General features: G+C 43.9%; 1 protein-coding gene, 1 non-coding gene and 1 pseudogene across 2 annotated transcripts in view; 2 read left to right on the forward strand and 1 right to left on the reverse strand.

The window, feature by feature from the left end:
- The window catches only part of UBE2Z (ubiquitin conjugating enzyme E2 Z), a 33373-nt gene extending 17882 nt beyond the window's left edge, over positions 1-15491 (forward strand). The window contains exons 5-7 of the mRNA XM_007529978.3: positions 1493-1605; positions 4091-4181; positions 13515-15491. Coding sequence (XP_007530040.1) covers positions 1493-1605; positions 4091-4181; positions 13515-13685 — 375 coding nt within the window. The 3' untranslated portion in view covers positions 13686-15491. The remainder of the gene's footprint in view (positions 1-1492; positions 1606-4090; positions 4182-13514) is intronic.
- LOC132542256 (U6 spliceosomal RNA) lies at positions 2275-2374 on the reverse strand (annotated as a pseudogene).
- LOC132542243 (U6 spliceosomal RNA) lies at positions 3248-3357 on the forward strand. Its single transcript, XR_009553348.1, has one exon. It is a non-coding gene; the product is annotated as a U6 spliceosomal RNA (small nuclear RNA).
- Positions 15492-16574: the final 1083 nt, after the last annotated feature.

A 16574-nucleotide genomic window follows, 5' to 3' on the forward strand; every position in this document is an offset into this window, starting at 1 on the left:
GTTGCCCTTGTTGCTTTATTGTTTTAGTCATTATTGATGTCATTGTTGTTGGATAGGACAGAGAAATTGAAAGAGGAGGGGAAGACAGAGGGGGAGAGAGATAGACACCTGCAGACCTGCTTCACTGCTTGTGAAGTGTCTCCCCTGCAGGTGGGGAGCTGGGAGCTCGAACCAGGATCCTTACACCGTTCCTTGCGCTTTGTGCTACGTGCGCTTAACCGCTGCGCTACCGCACAGCACTGCTTTACAGCTCAGAAAATGGAAAATTTCCCTCTGCAGATAAGTGCCAAAGGCTTGAACCTCAATCCTTGTTTTTGTTTTACCAGAGCACTACTCAACTCTGGCATGTGGTAGTACAGGGGATTGAACCTGGAACCTTGGGAGTCTCAGGCATAATAATCATGCTGTCTCCTCTACCCCTAAGATTTATTTATTTATTTATTAACATGAGAAGGGCTAATCTGAGTATTATGCGATGCTGAGAATCAAACGGGGTGGGGGGCATCGGCGCTGGGCCATGGCGAACTGGGTTAAGCACACATAGTATGAAGGAGTGGAGTAAGGATCCCAGTTCGAGCCCCCAGATCCCCACCTGCAAGGGGGTGGTCATTTCACAAGCAGTGAAGCAGGTCTGCAGATGTGTCTGTCTTTCTGTCCTTCCCCCCAAACCCCCTTTTTTCGCTCCTGATTTCTCTTTGTTCTATCCAATTTAAAAAAAAAAAAAAAGGTGAGGTGGCTCAGTGGATAAAGTACTGGGTGCTCAAGCATAAGGTCCTGAATTCAGTCCCCAGCAGCGCATGTGCCCCAGTGATGTTTGGTTCTCTCTTTTCTCTCTCTCTCTGTCTCTCCCCCAATCTTTCTCATTAATAAATAAATAAAATTTGTGGTCTGGGAGGTGGCGCAGTGGATAAAGCATTGGATTCTCAACCATGAAGACCCACGTTCATTCCCCGGCCGCACATGTACCAGAGTGATGTCTGGTTCTTTCTCTCTTTCCATCTTTCTCATGAATAAATAAATTCTTAAAAATAAATAAAATCTTTAAAAAAAAAAAAAGAATAAGTGGCCACAGGAGCAGTGGAGTCATAGTGCTGGCACCAAGCCCTAGTGAATGAAGGCAAAAAAAAAAAAAAGAAAGAAAGAGAATCAAACCAGGACCTCCTGTATTTGTGCATGCAACTATAGCACCCTACTCACTGTGTCACCTTTCAGGCCACCGACTATCATTCTTTTATTCAGTTATTTTCCACTTACTCTTCACTTAAAAAGCTTTTCATTTGAAGATTAGGAAGATGTGTGATGGGTCTAGTTTTCCTTATTGGTGGAATAACCTGTAACAGCATTGCTATTGGTATGTATGGGCAGCATGCTGAATGGTCTCAAAATAATGGCTGACTTCATGGATCTGCCATAAAGTGGGACAGGTATTCTCTTTGGTCATTCTTTTTGCCTAAATCTGGGGTGTGAATAGTGTGTGTCTGTTTCATTACAGGAAAGACATCCAGGAGACAGCAAGAACTACAATGAATGTATTCGGCATGAGACCATCAGAGTAGCAGTCTGTGACATGATGGAAGGAAAGTGTCCCTGCCCTGAACCCCTTCGGTATGTCTCAAGAGAGCCAACTTGGTATTCTTTTTGGAAATTTAGTTGGCTCCTGTATTTGGGAAGTTTTGGGGGCACAGTGCTGTATTACCTGGCACTGGGGAGGAAATAAAGAAAATATGGCTCGTGTTTTTAAAGTACATATTGCTGAAGGTTATCCAAGAGGAAGTTCAGAGAGGTTATTCTTGGAGAGAATGAAGTCTAATGGCCTCAAAGAATCCCATTTGATGAGAATTTGCACATACGATACTCACTTGTTCTATAGCCAAGTATTATGTAGAGTGCTTCTGAATTAATCCATTTCTTAAAATTCACCTTCCCTCCCTCCTTTCCTTGCTTTTTCTTCATTCCTTTTACCCTTCCTAGATTATTTGTTGGGGGCGGGGGGTTTGCTTTCTGTTTACAAGTGGTTATTTTAAAAGTAAGTAGTAGCCGGGCGGTGGCACAGCAATTTAAGCACAGATGATGAGAAGTGCAAGGACCAGCTTAAGGATCCCAGTTCAAGCCCTCCTCCCCCAACTCCCCACCTGCAGGGGAGTCAATTAACAAGTGACTTCCCCCTCTCTGTCTTCCCCTCCTCTCTCAATTTCTCTGTCTTATCCAGCAACAACGACAACAGTAATAATAATAATGGTAAACAAGGGCAACAAAAGGGAAAAAATAATAGTAATAAATATGTAATGAATTTGCATGTATGTCATCCTTACACAGGGGTTATGCTAATTTTTTCAGTATCATTCCAATTTTAGTATATCTGCTGCCAAAGCAAGCACTGTTTGTTGTCATGAGACCAGAGCATTGCTCAGTTCTGATATATGATGGTAAAAGATAGCATCTGGTGTGCTATTGCTGTCAACCTAGCCCCTCTCCTCCCCCCCCCCCCCCCCCGTTATTTTATTTCATAAGAAAGAGAATCAGAACATCACTCTGGCATATGCAGTGCCGGGGATTGAGCTCAGGATTTCATTACCTGTAAGTCTGTAATTCTTTTTTTTTCTTTCTTTTTTAATTTTTTAAAATACTTATTGCCTTTTGTTACCCTTTTTAAAAATATTTATTCCCTTTTGTTGCCCTTGTTGTTTTATTGTTGTAGTTATTGCTGTTGTTGTTATTGATGTTGTTGTTGGATAGGACAGAGAGAAATGGAGAGAGGAGGGGAAGACAGAGAGGGGGAGAGAAAGATAGACACCTGCAGACCTGCTTCACTACCTGTGAAGCGACTCCCCTGCAGGTGGGGAGCCGGGGGCTCAAACCGGGATCCTTGGGCTGGTCCTTGTGCTTTGCGCCACTTGCGCTTAACCCGCTGCACTACCGCCCAACTCCCTGCCCTTGTTTTTTATTGTTGTAGTAGTAGTTGTTGTTGTTGTTGGATAGGGCAGAGAGAAATGGAGAAAGGAGGGGAAAACAGGGAGAGAAAGAGAGACACCTGCAGACATGCTTCACTGCTTGTGAAGTGACTCCCATATAGGTGGGGAGCCAGGGGCTTGAACTGGGATCCTTAGACCAGTCCTTGCACTTCGCGCCACGTGTGCTTAACCCACTGCACTACCACCTGATTCTCTTTCCCTATTTTCTATTGAGGGGTCTTTGTAGGAAACCAAATACTGATTTAATTTAATTTGGCATTAAGATTAGGTGCTAAGTACTCAATTTAGCAGCAGCACATATACTAAAATTGGAATGATACAGAAAAGATTAGCATGTCCCCTGTTTAAGGATGACACATGAATTTGGGAAGCATTCCATTATTTTAAAAAATAATAAAGATAAATAAGATTAGGTGGTGAGGATAGGGGAGATAGTATAATAGTTAGATAAAAGACTTTAATGCCTGAGGTTCCAAGAACCAAGATTCAATCCCCAGTGCCAATATAAACCAGAGCTGAACAGTGGTCTGGCATTTTTTTTTTTTTTTTTTACCAGAGCACTGCTCAGCTCTGGCTTATGGTGGTATGGGGGGTTGAACCTGGGACTTTAGAGCCTCAGGCATGAGTGTCTCTTTGCATAACCATTATGCTATCTACACCCCTAATCTCTAATACAAAAAATAATAATGATAGGGGGCCAGGCATTAGCGCAGCGGGTTAAGTGTATGTTGCACAAAGCGCAAGGATGGGTGTAAGGATCCTGGTTGGAGCCCCAGGCTCCCCACCTGCAGGGGAGTCGCTTTATAGGTGGTGAAGCAGGTCTGCATGTGTCTATCTTTCTCTCCCCCTTTCTGTTTTCCCCTCCTCTGTCCTGTCCAACAACAACAATAATATTAATAATAACAATAAATAGCAAGGGCAACAAAAGGGGGGAAAATTGGCCTCTAGGAGCAGTAGATTTGTAGTGCAGGCACGAAGCCCCAGCAATAACCCTGGAGGAAAAAAGTAACAAAAAAAAGATTAGATGGTGAAAGGATAATTCATTCACCCTCTGCCCCCACTGTTGTCAATGTGTGTTTCTCTACTTGTCAATTTGTGTTTTTCTACTTGTTTTCCAGAGGGGTGATGGAGAAATCCTTCCTGGAGTATTATGACTTCTACGAGGTAGCCTGCAAAGATCGCCTTCACCTTCAAGGCCAGACTATGCAGGTAACACAGCCTCTGCTTCTGACACCCTAGACCTTATGGAAAGGGGGAATGCAAATTCCCCCTTCCTCCATGCTTACACACACAAGGGTGACAAGTGCATCTCCTAGAGATCAGAGCCAGAAGAACTGTGTCATCTATATATCTAAGACCCAGAAAGAAGATATACATGCCTAAAGTCAGGTAGAGTAGATCTTAAGTGTCCCCCTATCTCCACCCTCCAGACATCACTCTGGTACAAGTGCTACCAGGAATTGAACTCAGTACCTGATGCTTGAGAGTCAAGTGATTTATTTGCTGCACCTCCTGAACCTTTTTTAAAAAAAATTTTTTTTAAAACTATTTATTTTATTTATTTATTCCCTTTTGTTGCCCTTGTTGTTTTATTGTTGTAGTTATTATTGTTGTTGTCGTTATTGGATAGGACAGAGAGAAATGGAGAGAGGAGGGGAAGACAGAGAAGAGGAGAGAAAGATAGACACCTGCAGACCTGCTTCACCGCCTGTGAAGCGACTCCCCTGCAGGTGGGGAGCCGGGGTTCGAACCGGGATCCTTATGCCGGTCCTTGTGCTTTGCGCCACCTGCGCTTAACCCACTGTGCTACAGCCCGACTCCCCCTTTTTTTAAAAAAATTTTTATTCATTTGATAGAGCCAGAAATCAAGAGTAAGGTGGGGGTATAGAGAGGGGAGAGACACCTGCAGCACTGCTTCACCATTTACGAAGCTTCCTCCCTGCAGGTGGGGAACGGGGACTGAAGCTGAGTCCTTGTTCATTGTAACGTGCTCAACCAGGTGCACTACCACCTGGTCCCCATTCTGACTTTTTATTGTGAAGATCAGAGCTGACCCAAGGAAGGAAAAATTCCTGGCAAATTAAAAAAAAAAATTGCTGGCATAAAGTATATATGTGTTGCATTTGATTCGCCCCACTTTCTAGCCTGGATTCCTTCCCTTTGTAGTTGATAGTCTTTAAGCCAAGAATATTTAATTCTCAGAATCTCAGAAATGATATGAGTCATGTATTGGAATTGTATCTCTACTACACACAGTGAGTTGGAGAAATACGGGTGTGCAGTGTTATCTGTTTAAAGGCTCCTTTTACAAAACTGGTAACCAGTTGTTCATCCTTTGCTTCTTCTGGTTATATGTGCTTCTGCTTCCTCTAAGAATGTAGAGCTTAGACTTACAGGTACTTACTACATTGATAATTTTATTGGCTTCATTGGTTTGGCTTATTAGAAAGGCAGTAATAATAATAAGAAAGGGTTCCTTTTTTCTCTCTGTTTTGCTTTCCTTCTATTTATTTTACCGGAGCACTGCTCAGCTCTGGTTTATGGTGGTGTGGGACAATTGAACCTGGGACATCAAAACCATTGGAGTCTCTTTGCATGACCATTATACTATCTACCCCTGCCCCTTTTCTCTTTATAGTTTAGTAATATGTATAGATTTATTTAAGACAAAGGCACATACCAGAGCTGGAGATTGGGCTTGATCTCTAGTAATGAGAAAAACTGCATGGTGAAGAAAATAGATTTGGGGGTGAGGTGGTAGCAGCATAATGGTTATTCAAAGACTCTCATGACAGGCTCAAAAACCCCAGGTTCACTCCCCTCCCTCCATCATAAGCCAGAGCTCAGCAGTGCTAGGGGTAGGCAGGAAGTTGGTCTGCCAGAGAGGTTGTTACCAAATCAAATTATAAAGAGTCAAGCCTAAGTGTGGTCCGGGAGGTGGTGCAGTGGATAAAGCATCAGTCTCTCAAGCATGAGGTGTCCGGAGTTCAGTCCCTGGCAGCACGTGTACCAGAGTGATGTCTGGCTCTTTCTCCTCCTTTGTTTGTCATTAATAAATGAATTTTTAAAAAAAAGGGGGTGGGGGAGTCAGGCTGTAACGCAGCGGGTTAAGCACAGGTGGCACAAAGCGCAAGGACCAGTATAAGGATCGCGGTTCAAGCCCCTGGCTCCCCACCTGCAGGGGAGTCGCTTCACAGGCGGTGAAGCAGGTCTGCAGGTGTCTCTTTTTCTTTCCCCCTCTGTCTTTCCCTCCTCTCTCCATTTCTCTCTGTCCTGTCCAACAACAACATCAATGATGACTACAACAATAAAACAGCAAGGGCAACAAAAGGGGATAAATAAATAAATAATAAAAAATATTTTTTAAAAAAGTAAAAAAAAGAAAGTCAAGCATAAGCAACCTGATTGGTAATAGTATGAGACTTCCTTTTTCTTTTTTCCCCCTCAAAGAGTAATTAATTTATTTTAAAAAATATTTATTCCCTTTTGTTGCCCTTGTTGTTTTATTGCTGCAGTTATTATTTCACTCAACATGATATTTTCAAGGTCCATCCAAGATCGGCTGAAAACAGTGAAGTCACCATTTTTTTTTTGTTTGTTTTTTTTACATACAAAGCCAAACAAATTGTTGAGCAATTATGGACCCAAAGCTTGGAAAAGTGGAGAGGAAGTATTAGGGAGTATCACTGCAAACTCTAGTGTACTTCTGCTTTCTTACTTTGGTGACATACTCCAAACTCAGTCAATTTCTGCTTTGCGTTTCTACTTCTTTTTTTTTTTTTTTAACATGCATAACATTCCCCAGATTCCCATTTAACAATACAACCCCCACTATTTCATTCATCATTTTTCATGGACCTGTATTCTCCCCACCCACCCACCCACCCCAGAGTGAAGTCACCATTTTTTACAGCTGAGTAGTATTCCATTGTGTATATATACCACAACTTGCTCAGCCACTCATCTATTGTTGGACACCTGGGTTGCTTCCAGGTTTTGGCTATTTCTTTTTTTTCTTTTTATTTATTCCCTTTGTTGCCCTTGTTGTTTTATTGTTGTAGTTATTTTTGTTGTTGTTATTTTTATGCCAGTCCTTGTGCTTTGTGCCACCTGCGCTTTGTGCCGCTGCTCTACAGCCCGACTCCCATGGATTTATTTCTTAATAAATTTCTCCATATTAAATTAAGAGATTTTATTTTTTTTCAAATTTCCTGCAATAGATCCCTTAAGTTCCTTCTATCCCCTAAGGTCTTTCTCTGATAATTATTCTGGATCTGCATCAGTACATTCTTGGTTATCACCTTGGGTTTGCAGAACCAGCATTTTCCAAGTTTTACCCATCTGTTTTAGTTTCTCTTGTTAGCCCACAGGTGGTACTAGGTTCTGCTTTATATATGAATTTCAGGGGGACTAGAGGAGTTTTGAAGAAGTGATGTAGTATTAAGGCACCTAATGTCACTTAAATAGAGCCCTAGTTCAGTGGGGTTTATTCAAGTAGGCATACTAATTTTTGGAAAATGGAAACTCTGTTGTGAGGTCAAAGTCACTTTCCCACCTGCAGGATGGTCTGACCCCATTCACCAAGGTCTCTATGTCAGTTGGAACACCTTAGAGTTTGTTCTGCTGTCTTAATACCCCAAGGACAGAGTATTTAGTTTCCTGGTTCCCCTGGAGGACTAAGGTTCACTTAAACTATGGCTTCTATAGCTCTAAACAGCAATCCTGAGATCCTTTTCTTAAGCCACTCAGTGCCCAAGTGGTTTCATGTGGTCCCTTTAAAAATACCATGAGAGGAAATTGCAAAAATAGCACCTACTTGAGATTTTCTCTCTCTCCCCTCCTGCTGTCTGCCAAGCTAGCTTTGCGGGTGGGAGAGAGACGACCAGGGACTCATGGCTGAGTGGGACACAGTTCAATCTTTTTTTTTTTTTCAGGCATTTTTTTATTACTATTATTTTAATAATTTATTTATTGGGGAATTAATGTTTTACATTCAACAGTAAATACAATAGTTTGTACATGCATAACATTCTCCAGATTCCCATTTAACAATACAACCCCCACTATGTCATTCATCATCTTTCATGGACCTGTATTCTCCCCACCCACTGTTGTAGTTATTATTGTTGTCATTGTTGGATAGGACAGAGAGAAATGGAGAGAGGAGGGGAAGACAGAGAGGAGGAGAGAAAGATAGACACCTGCAGACCTGCTTCACCGCCTGTGAAGCGATTCCCCTGCAGGTGGGGAGCCGGGGCTCGAACCGGGATCCTTATGCCAGTCCTTGTGCTTTGTGCCACCTGCGCTTAACCCGCTGTGCTACAGCCCGACTCCCGGCTATTGGCTATTTCTTTTTCTTTTTTGACACCTGCAGACCTGCTTCACTGCCTGTAAAGTGACTCCCCTGCAGGTGGGGAGCCGGGGGCTTAAACCGGGATCCTTATGCCGGTCCTTGTCTTACTTATTTTTTTATTTTTTTATTTATTTGTTATTGGATAGAGTCAGAGAGAAATTGAGAGCGTAGGAGGAGATAGAAAGGAAGACACCTACAGACCTGCTTCACTGCCGGTGAAGTGACTCCCCTGCTGGTGGGGAGCCGGGGGCTTGAACTGGGATCCTCCAGCCTAATGCTCTCCCAACTGAGCTACTTCTGCACTTGAACCGATATCCTAACCGGTCATTGCGCTTTGCACCATGTGCGCTTAACCTGCTGCACTACCGCCTGACTCCCTAAATACCCTTTTTTCTTCACTCCCTGGTTCCTGATGGAACTGTATGGACTTCAGAGCCCTCTGGTCATCTTCCCCTAACATTTCTTCTACTCTGGGAGTGTGGATCAGAATTCTCTATGGGGTGCAGAGGGTGGGAGTTCTGGCTTCTGTAATTGCTTCTCTGCTGGATGTGGACTTTGGCAGATTGATCCATATCCTCAGCTTGTTTCTTTTTTTCTTTTTTTCTTTTTTTTAATATTTATTTATTTCCTTTTGTTGCCCTTGTTTTTTTTTTTTTTTTTTTTTTAATGTCATCGTTGTTGGTATAGGACAGAAAGAAATGGAGAGAGATGGGGAAGACAGAAAGATAGACAGACACCTGCAGACCTGCTACACCGCTTGTGAAGCGACTCCCCTGCAGGTGGAGTGCCGGGGGCTTGAATTGGGATCCTTAAGCCCTTCCTTGTGCTTTGCGCCACCTGCGCTTAACCTGCTGTGCTACCATCCGACTCCCCTTTTTCTTTTTTTTAAAGATTTTATTTATTTATGAGAAAGATAGGAGAGAGAAAGAACCAGACATCACTCTGGCACATGTGCTGCCGGGATTGAACTCAGGACCTCATACTTGAGAGTCCAAAGCCTCATCTCTGCACTACCTCCGGAACACACTAGTGAGGTCATCTGCCCAGAGTTCAGGATGGCAACATAGTAGCATCTGCAGCTTGGTGGCTGAAAGGCAATAAGATATAAAGCAGGACAAAAAGTAGGACTAGAACAGATGAGAATAGGGTTTTTTTTTTTAATTATTTATTTTCCCTTTTGTTGCCCTTGTTTTTCATTGTTGTTGTAGTTATTGATGTCGTCATTGTTAGAGAGGACAGAGAAATGGAAAGAGGAGGGGAAGACAGAGAGGGGGAGAGAAAGATAGACACCTGTAGACCTGCTTCACCGCCTGTGAAGCGACTCCCCTGCAGGTGGGGAGCCTGGAGCTCAAATCGGGATCTTTATGCCGCTCCTACTTTGTGCCACATGCGCTTAACCCACTGCGCTACCACCCGACACCCAAGAATAGGGCTAGAAAGCTGAATTAGGGCAGAGAATAGCTCCCAATAGTATGCATTTAATTGTTACCACATCAGTCTGACTCAGGGCCCGTGTATATTCATATTTAGCACAGGAGCCTGTATAACCTCTTGAGTCCTTGTTGGCCTGAGCTTGCATTCCATGGTCACAGCTGAGAACATTCTAGGCTGCACTCATTTCTGGACCAGTTTTCCTCAAGTGCAGAGTAGGCTGACCCAGCCTCCCTTTGGAGAATGGGGCAGTCCCTAGCATTGCTGCCTTATAATGAGAGCATGGTCCTGGAGAGGCCCACAAGAGGCCATATGATGTTCCTGATGGAAGTGACCAGTGATGGTGGAGAGAGGGATCTACTAGAGGGTTAGGCCCATCATAAATGTGTGGGGATCCAAAGATTCCTGACTAGGGCCCCAGATGATGGAGTGGTCTGGTATTGACCAAAAAGGGCATCATGAAGTGAGTCAGTCTCTTGCCCTTTCCAGCTTTTTTTAGTCCTTTATCTGATGAGCTTAGACTTTCTCCAAGTTGCCAAATTGTGGCATGTCCATTTGTTGTATCCAAACCAGTATTAGGTCTATGAGGTCTGGCCTCAAGGTAGGGAGGGGATAGACTAGCGTTTAAGTGGGATCAAGTGTGTTTAAGTTAACCTCAAGTCTTACTGCATTTACTTGTTTGATGATTCTAATAAAGGCTGTTGTAGGGTCAATAATTCTAAATTTGTGGGGATATATACACACACACATATACATACAGAGCACTACTTAGTTCTTGTCTATGAGGATTGAACCTGGAACTTCAGAGCCTCAGACATGAGAGTGTCTTTTGAATAACCATTATGCTATATACCCTGCCCAATTTATAGTCTTTAAGTGGTGAAGCAGTGTTACAGTTATCTCTTTCCCCCTTATCTCCCTTTTCTCTCTCAACAACTTTCTGTCTCTATCTAAAATAAATAAAATAATGACATCTCACTACTCAGTATAGATTTTCTTTAAGATTTTATGTATACATGAAGAACGACAGAGAGAGGGAACCAGATATCAATCTGGTATGTGTGCTGCTGGAGATTGAAATTGGGACCTCATGCTTGAGAGTCCAGTGCTTTATGCACTGTGTCACCTCCCAGACTATAATCTGTATATATGAAAAAAAAAAAAAAATGGGCAGGGGTAGATAGCATAATGGCCCATGCCTGAGGCTCCAAAATCCCATGTTCAGTTCCCTGTACCACCATAAGCCAGAGCTGAGCAGAGCTCTTCTTCTAGCATTTGCCCTTCTTCCGTAACCAGTCAACAGCGTCAGGTTGAGCCTGATGTAAAGTTTCGAGACCTCCTTTGAATCTGGAGAGGTGGCAGTCGTTGACTATGTGGGTCATAGTCTGTCTGTAGCCGCAGGGGCAGTTCGGGTCGTCTCTGGCTCCCCAGCGATGGAACATAGCGGAGCACCGGCCATGGCCTGTTCGATAGCCATTGAGGAGGGCCCAATCATAACGTGCTAGGTCAAAGCCGGGTTGACGCTTGCAGGAGTCTGTGAGGAGGTGTTTGTTCTTTATCTCAGCTGACTGCCAACTCTGTTTCCAAGAGACTGGAACAGAGAAGTTCAGTGTAGGCATAGGGGACCAGATTGGGTGATGAGACGTCAAGCGTTGGACAGGGTGGGCAAAGATATCCGAGTACATTGGCAGGTCCGGTCGAGCGTAGACGTGGGAAATGAACTTAGATGATGCCGCATCCCGACAAATATCTGGCGGGGCGATGTTGCTAAGAACTGGCAGCCATGGAACCGGGGTGGAACGGATGGTTCCAGAAATTATCCTCATGGAGGAATATAATTTGGAATCGACCAAGTGGACATGGGGGCTACGGAACCATACTGGGGCACAGTATTCTGCAGTGGAATAGCATAATGCCAGAGATGATGATCGTAGTGTGGAAGCGCTCGCACCCCATGAGGAGCTGGCCAGTCTTGCAATGATGTGATTCCTCGCGCCCACCTTTGCTGCAGTTTTTATGAGATGTTTGTGAAATGACAGAGTGTGATCGAGAGTAACGCCAAGATAGACTGGCTGGGCTTCATGCCGGATTCTCGTATCGCCAAGCTGCACGTTAAGCTCACGCGAGGCCGAGGCATGGTGTAGATGGAAAACAGATGATACCGTTTTTGCAGTGCTAGGGATTAGTCGCCATTTTTTACAGTAATCAGATATCAGAGACATGTCTTTCGTGAGTGTTTCCTCGAGGATGTCGAACTTGGATGCCTGAGTTGCACAGCAGATGTCATCGGCGTAGATGAACTTCCTTGAAGAAGTTTCTGGGAGGTCATTGATGTAAATATTAAATAGCGTAGGAGCCAGAATAGAGCCCTGTGGGAGGCCACTTGAGACAAGTCTCCATCTGCTAGACTTGTCACCCAGATGCACCCGGAATCTTCTGTTTTGGAGAAGAAACGATACAGTGTTGGCCACCCATGGAGGCAGGCATCTTGAGATCTTGACTAGGAGACCACGGTGCCAGACCGTGTCATAGGCTGCTGTGAGATCAACAAAGACAGCACCCGTCTTTAAATTCTTCTGGAATCCATTTTCAATGTAAGTTGAGAGGGCCAGGGCTTGTTCGCAGGTAGATCTGGTAAAAAAGAAAAAAGGAAAAAAAAAAGTAGTCTCGTTGGTGGTGCAGTGGTCTTGACAGAAACTGCTGATTCTGAAGTAGTGAGCTTTTTAACTAAGTTAAGTCCTTTCATAAAATGTTTTGCATTTTCATTGTGATACAGAAGTTGAGGGGGTTTTTTTGTTTGTTTTCCTTCTTTTAAACATTTATTTTCCCTTTTGTTGCCCTTGTTTTTTATTGTAGAGTAAGGCATTGGACTCTCAGCATGAGGTCCTGAGTTCAGTCCCTGGCAGCGCATGTACCAGAGTGATGTCTGGTTCTTTCTCTCTCTCCTGTCATTTCTCATGAATCAGTTAATAAAATCTTTTTTTAAGAAAATCAACAGTTACTTGAACCCTAACCAGTTAAAAATCCCTCCTCCTTTTATCTTCTAGCCAACTGTAGCTAATTATTGAAACTTTTAGCCAGTTTGTCATATCTGTTTTTGGAGATTTTTCAAGTATGGCTTTTATGAGGTTAATTAGAAGTACAGACATAATTATTACAATTCTGGTTTTGAACCCCTCTTTCCCATCTATCTCACCTGTACTGTGTCTCCTGCATACTGACTTGCTTTTGAGAAATTCAGATATGTTTGTAATCTGTCTGGGTTATAAGCATTTTGTAAGTTTCCTAAATAGAGATTATGTTATTTTGTTTGGAATTTTATGTGCGGTGTCCTCTTTTTTCCATGAGCTTGCATTTCACATGCTTCCAAAGCTACTTTTTTTTTTCCCCTCTAGGATTATCACTGCAGCTCAGTGTTGGCACTACGTACGAATCCACCACTCGTGGCAGCCTTTTTTTTCTTTTCTTCTTTTGTTGTTTTATTTGATAAGACGGAGAGAAGTTGAGAAGGGAGGGGGAGATAGAGAGGAAAATGAGGTAGACATCTGCAGACCTGCTTCACTACTCTTGAAGTGTATCTGCTGCAGCTGTAGGGCTGGGTCTCGAACCGTGGTACTTGCGCAGGTCCTGCATAGTACTTTCATAGTACTGTGTGCTTAATCTGGTACGCCACTGTCTGGCCTCCAAAGGTACTTTTCTCTAGGATGAGTCATCAGGCTTGAATCTCCCATCCTGATAGTTTCTTCTCCCCCCACCAGGACCCTTTTGGAGAGAAGCGGGGCCATTTTGACTACCAGTCCCTCCTGATGCGCCTGGGACTGATTCGACAGAAAGTGTTGGAGAGGCTCCATAATGAGAATGCCGAAATGGACTCTGATAGCAGTTCATCTGGGACAGAGACAGACCTGCACGGCAGCCTGAGGGTTTAAACCCTGTTCCCCTCTCCCCGCCCCCACTTGAGAGTCCCAGCAAAAGTACCTTCCCCACACCCCAGGGATGGAGAGGCACTGTGTATCTCCCTCCAGATGTGATGTCATCCCGCAAGATGGGAAGAACCAAGCCAGCTTGGATCCCAGGGTGTGAGAGTTGGGGAGGCTGGTCCTGATCTGATCTCCTTGGCTGTCAAGCATCTGGACAACCTAGGGCGACAGCCTCTGACAAAAACAAAACAACCAACACACCTCTCCACAGGGCCAGCTCCTTAGGGACAGTGGGAGACATGTAATTTCAAGAGGGAGTGTGCCCAAACAATTTATGGGGTTATCCAGAAGGGAGCGTGGGGTGGGGGTGGGGTGGGGGCTGTCTGTGACACTTAAGCAGTCTGGGTGGGTGTCTGTCATCAGTCTTGAAGCAGGGCTTCCCAAATGCCCTTTTCCTCATTGCCTCTTTTTCCACATTTGCCATGGGCCAGCATAACTTTGTTTTCCTAATTTATAGTCACTGTTCTAGACAGACCAAAGAGAAGGAACAGTGGTGGAGTCTAGGCTGCTGAAAAGTAAGCTTTACCTAGCACCTGAGCACCTTTCTCCTGCCTCCCTTTCCCTCACCCATATTTCTGGATTTAAGACAGAAGGTAAATGTGGCTGGGACCAAAGCAAGGTCTCAGTAAAGCCTGCCCAGGCACTATAAGAAGCTGAAAGAAAATACTGTTTATTCCTGCAATCACTGATTTGAAAAAGTTCCCAACACAGGCACTTCCGTGTATATGGGATTAGAGCCACTACATAGAATAGTCTCATAGATTTTCATAAATACTAGTTACAATATTATATGGGAGCAGGGTGTATTTTATTTGCTGTCCTTGTGTATTTCCAACCCAACTTAATAAATTCCCCCTCCTCACTAAGCCCAGGGACTTATGAGGAGCAAGGGTAGCCAAAGGCCTAAGGGCATTGGGGCTAGGACTCTGGACTCCGCTCTTCTTCTCTCCCCCTCCCGCCCAGCATCTCATTGTTACTGGCTCTGATGGGTATTTGCCTGACTGTATTGCTTCTCTTACCTGTATTTAGCTACAGTGACCCTTTAGCTGGTTGGTTCAGAAAAAAAAATGTGCTTTAGGTGTCCTGTGAATACTGGGCAACAAGGGAATCCATCCTCCCCCTTTTTGATGTGTTCTCCCATATTTCCAGATTCTTCTTGTTATGGCTCTCAGTGGACTCAGTGATCCACATGATGCAGGGCCTCAGTATCCAGCCACATTGAAGGGAGAGGATAACTTGGTCCTGCCCCTGCCCGCTGCTATGTAGGCCTCTGCCTTACAGATCATGGAACTTCCCTGGGGATGAGGGACTGTAGGGAGAGGGGTTGGACATTCTCAAAAGAGAAATGTCCCACTTGGAAGGGCAGGAAGCAAAGAAACTGGACAGAAAATGGGTTTGGGGAACAAGTTTGTCTTGGCTACCTGAAGGCTGTGTCACTTCACATGGAAACTCAAGAGAAAGGGACACCATCCATTTCCAGTTTCCCCCTTCCATTCCCAGAGCTAGAAAGGTCTGTTGGTCCAGTGTTTTCTGTCATTCATTTTTAAGTGTTCCCAATTTCAAGTGACAATCCTCTCCCTGGTCCTGCCATGGGGCAGAGCATGTCTGGCATACTGGCCCGACTTTAACGCCCTAATCTTGAGTTGAGAAAATGTATGCACAGGAGTCAAAGAGATGTCTTTATATCTGACTGTACATAAATGAAGTTTTTTTTTTTTTCCCCTTTTTGGTGCAATAAAGTTTGTTTTGGCAGAAGGAGGAAGTGCCTATGGGTGTGGGAGGATTTGTGTAAAGGAAAAGTGGGACTGTCTCAACCATACTTCTCACCTGTGCCTGAAACAAGAAAAAATCAAGTATTAAGTGAATTACCTGGAAACTGAAAAATTAGGTTACATGATACGGGGGAAGCAGGGTTTCTGATGGCAAGTTTGCCACCATCCAGTATGGAAGAGCCCCTTGTAAGACCATAGCTCTAGCAGTCAAGGTGAGAGATACCATCTCAGCCTTAGTGGTTTCCAGAGAAACGTTCAGAAATAGGAAAGCAAATTTTTCCTGTAATTTGGGCTTAGACTATATTGGGTTGTTGGCAGTCATGGTTTTTTTTTTTTTTTTTTTTTTTTACCAGAATACTGAGCAGGTCTGGTTTATGGTGGTGCAGTGCAGGGGATTGAACCTGGGACTTTAGAGCCTCAGGCATGAGAGTTTCTTATATAACCATATGCTATCCACCCCCTCCCCACCCTTGCCCTGACTTTGTTTCCCTATACAGAAATGTGCTATGGCTTTCCCCAACAACCCTAAGAGAAAGCTAATATGGATATAACCATTAAGTTTTCAGTTTTTTGGTATTGTCCCTAAATTAGACCATAGGGATTTATTTAGCATTTCAGTCACGAAGACTTACAGGTTTAACACTGGTCTACCAGCACATAACCAACCACCTTCCCTGCTCATACAGAAGGCTTGCTTTCTGAGGCAGAGGCCTTCCGTCCTGGCTAATGATGTATGTAGGAAAAGATTACACGCAAATTGTCTAGTTGGCTGACCTCAGCTGTGGTATTAGTGACCCTAGAGCTTTGGCTCTACTAAAGCTGATGGGCCCTGGTGAATTAAATTCCTTACCTGTGAAGCTATAACGTGAGGAACTTAACTTTTTAACAGTTGTGAGAAAAAAAATGAGGTGTATATAAAACTTGGCACAGGGTAGATACTCAGCAAAAGGTTATCACCACCAAAGCTGGGGTGGGATGGTGGTGGCTGCTGATCAGCCAAAGAGAGCTAGTTGGCAACTCAAACTACATTCACTTTTGGTTGATTTTGATTCCCCCTCAAATGATA

This window comes from Erinaceus europaeus, chromosome 12 (assembly GCF_950295315.1).
Source record: "Erinaceus europaeus chromosome 12, mEriEur2.1, whole genome shotgun sequence".
In the NCBI taxonomy this organism is placed as follows: Eukaryota; Metazoa; Chordata; class Mammalia; order Eulipotyphla; family Erinaceidae; genus Erinaceus; species Erinaceus europaeus.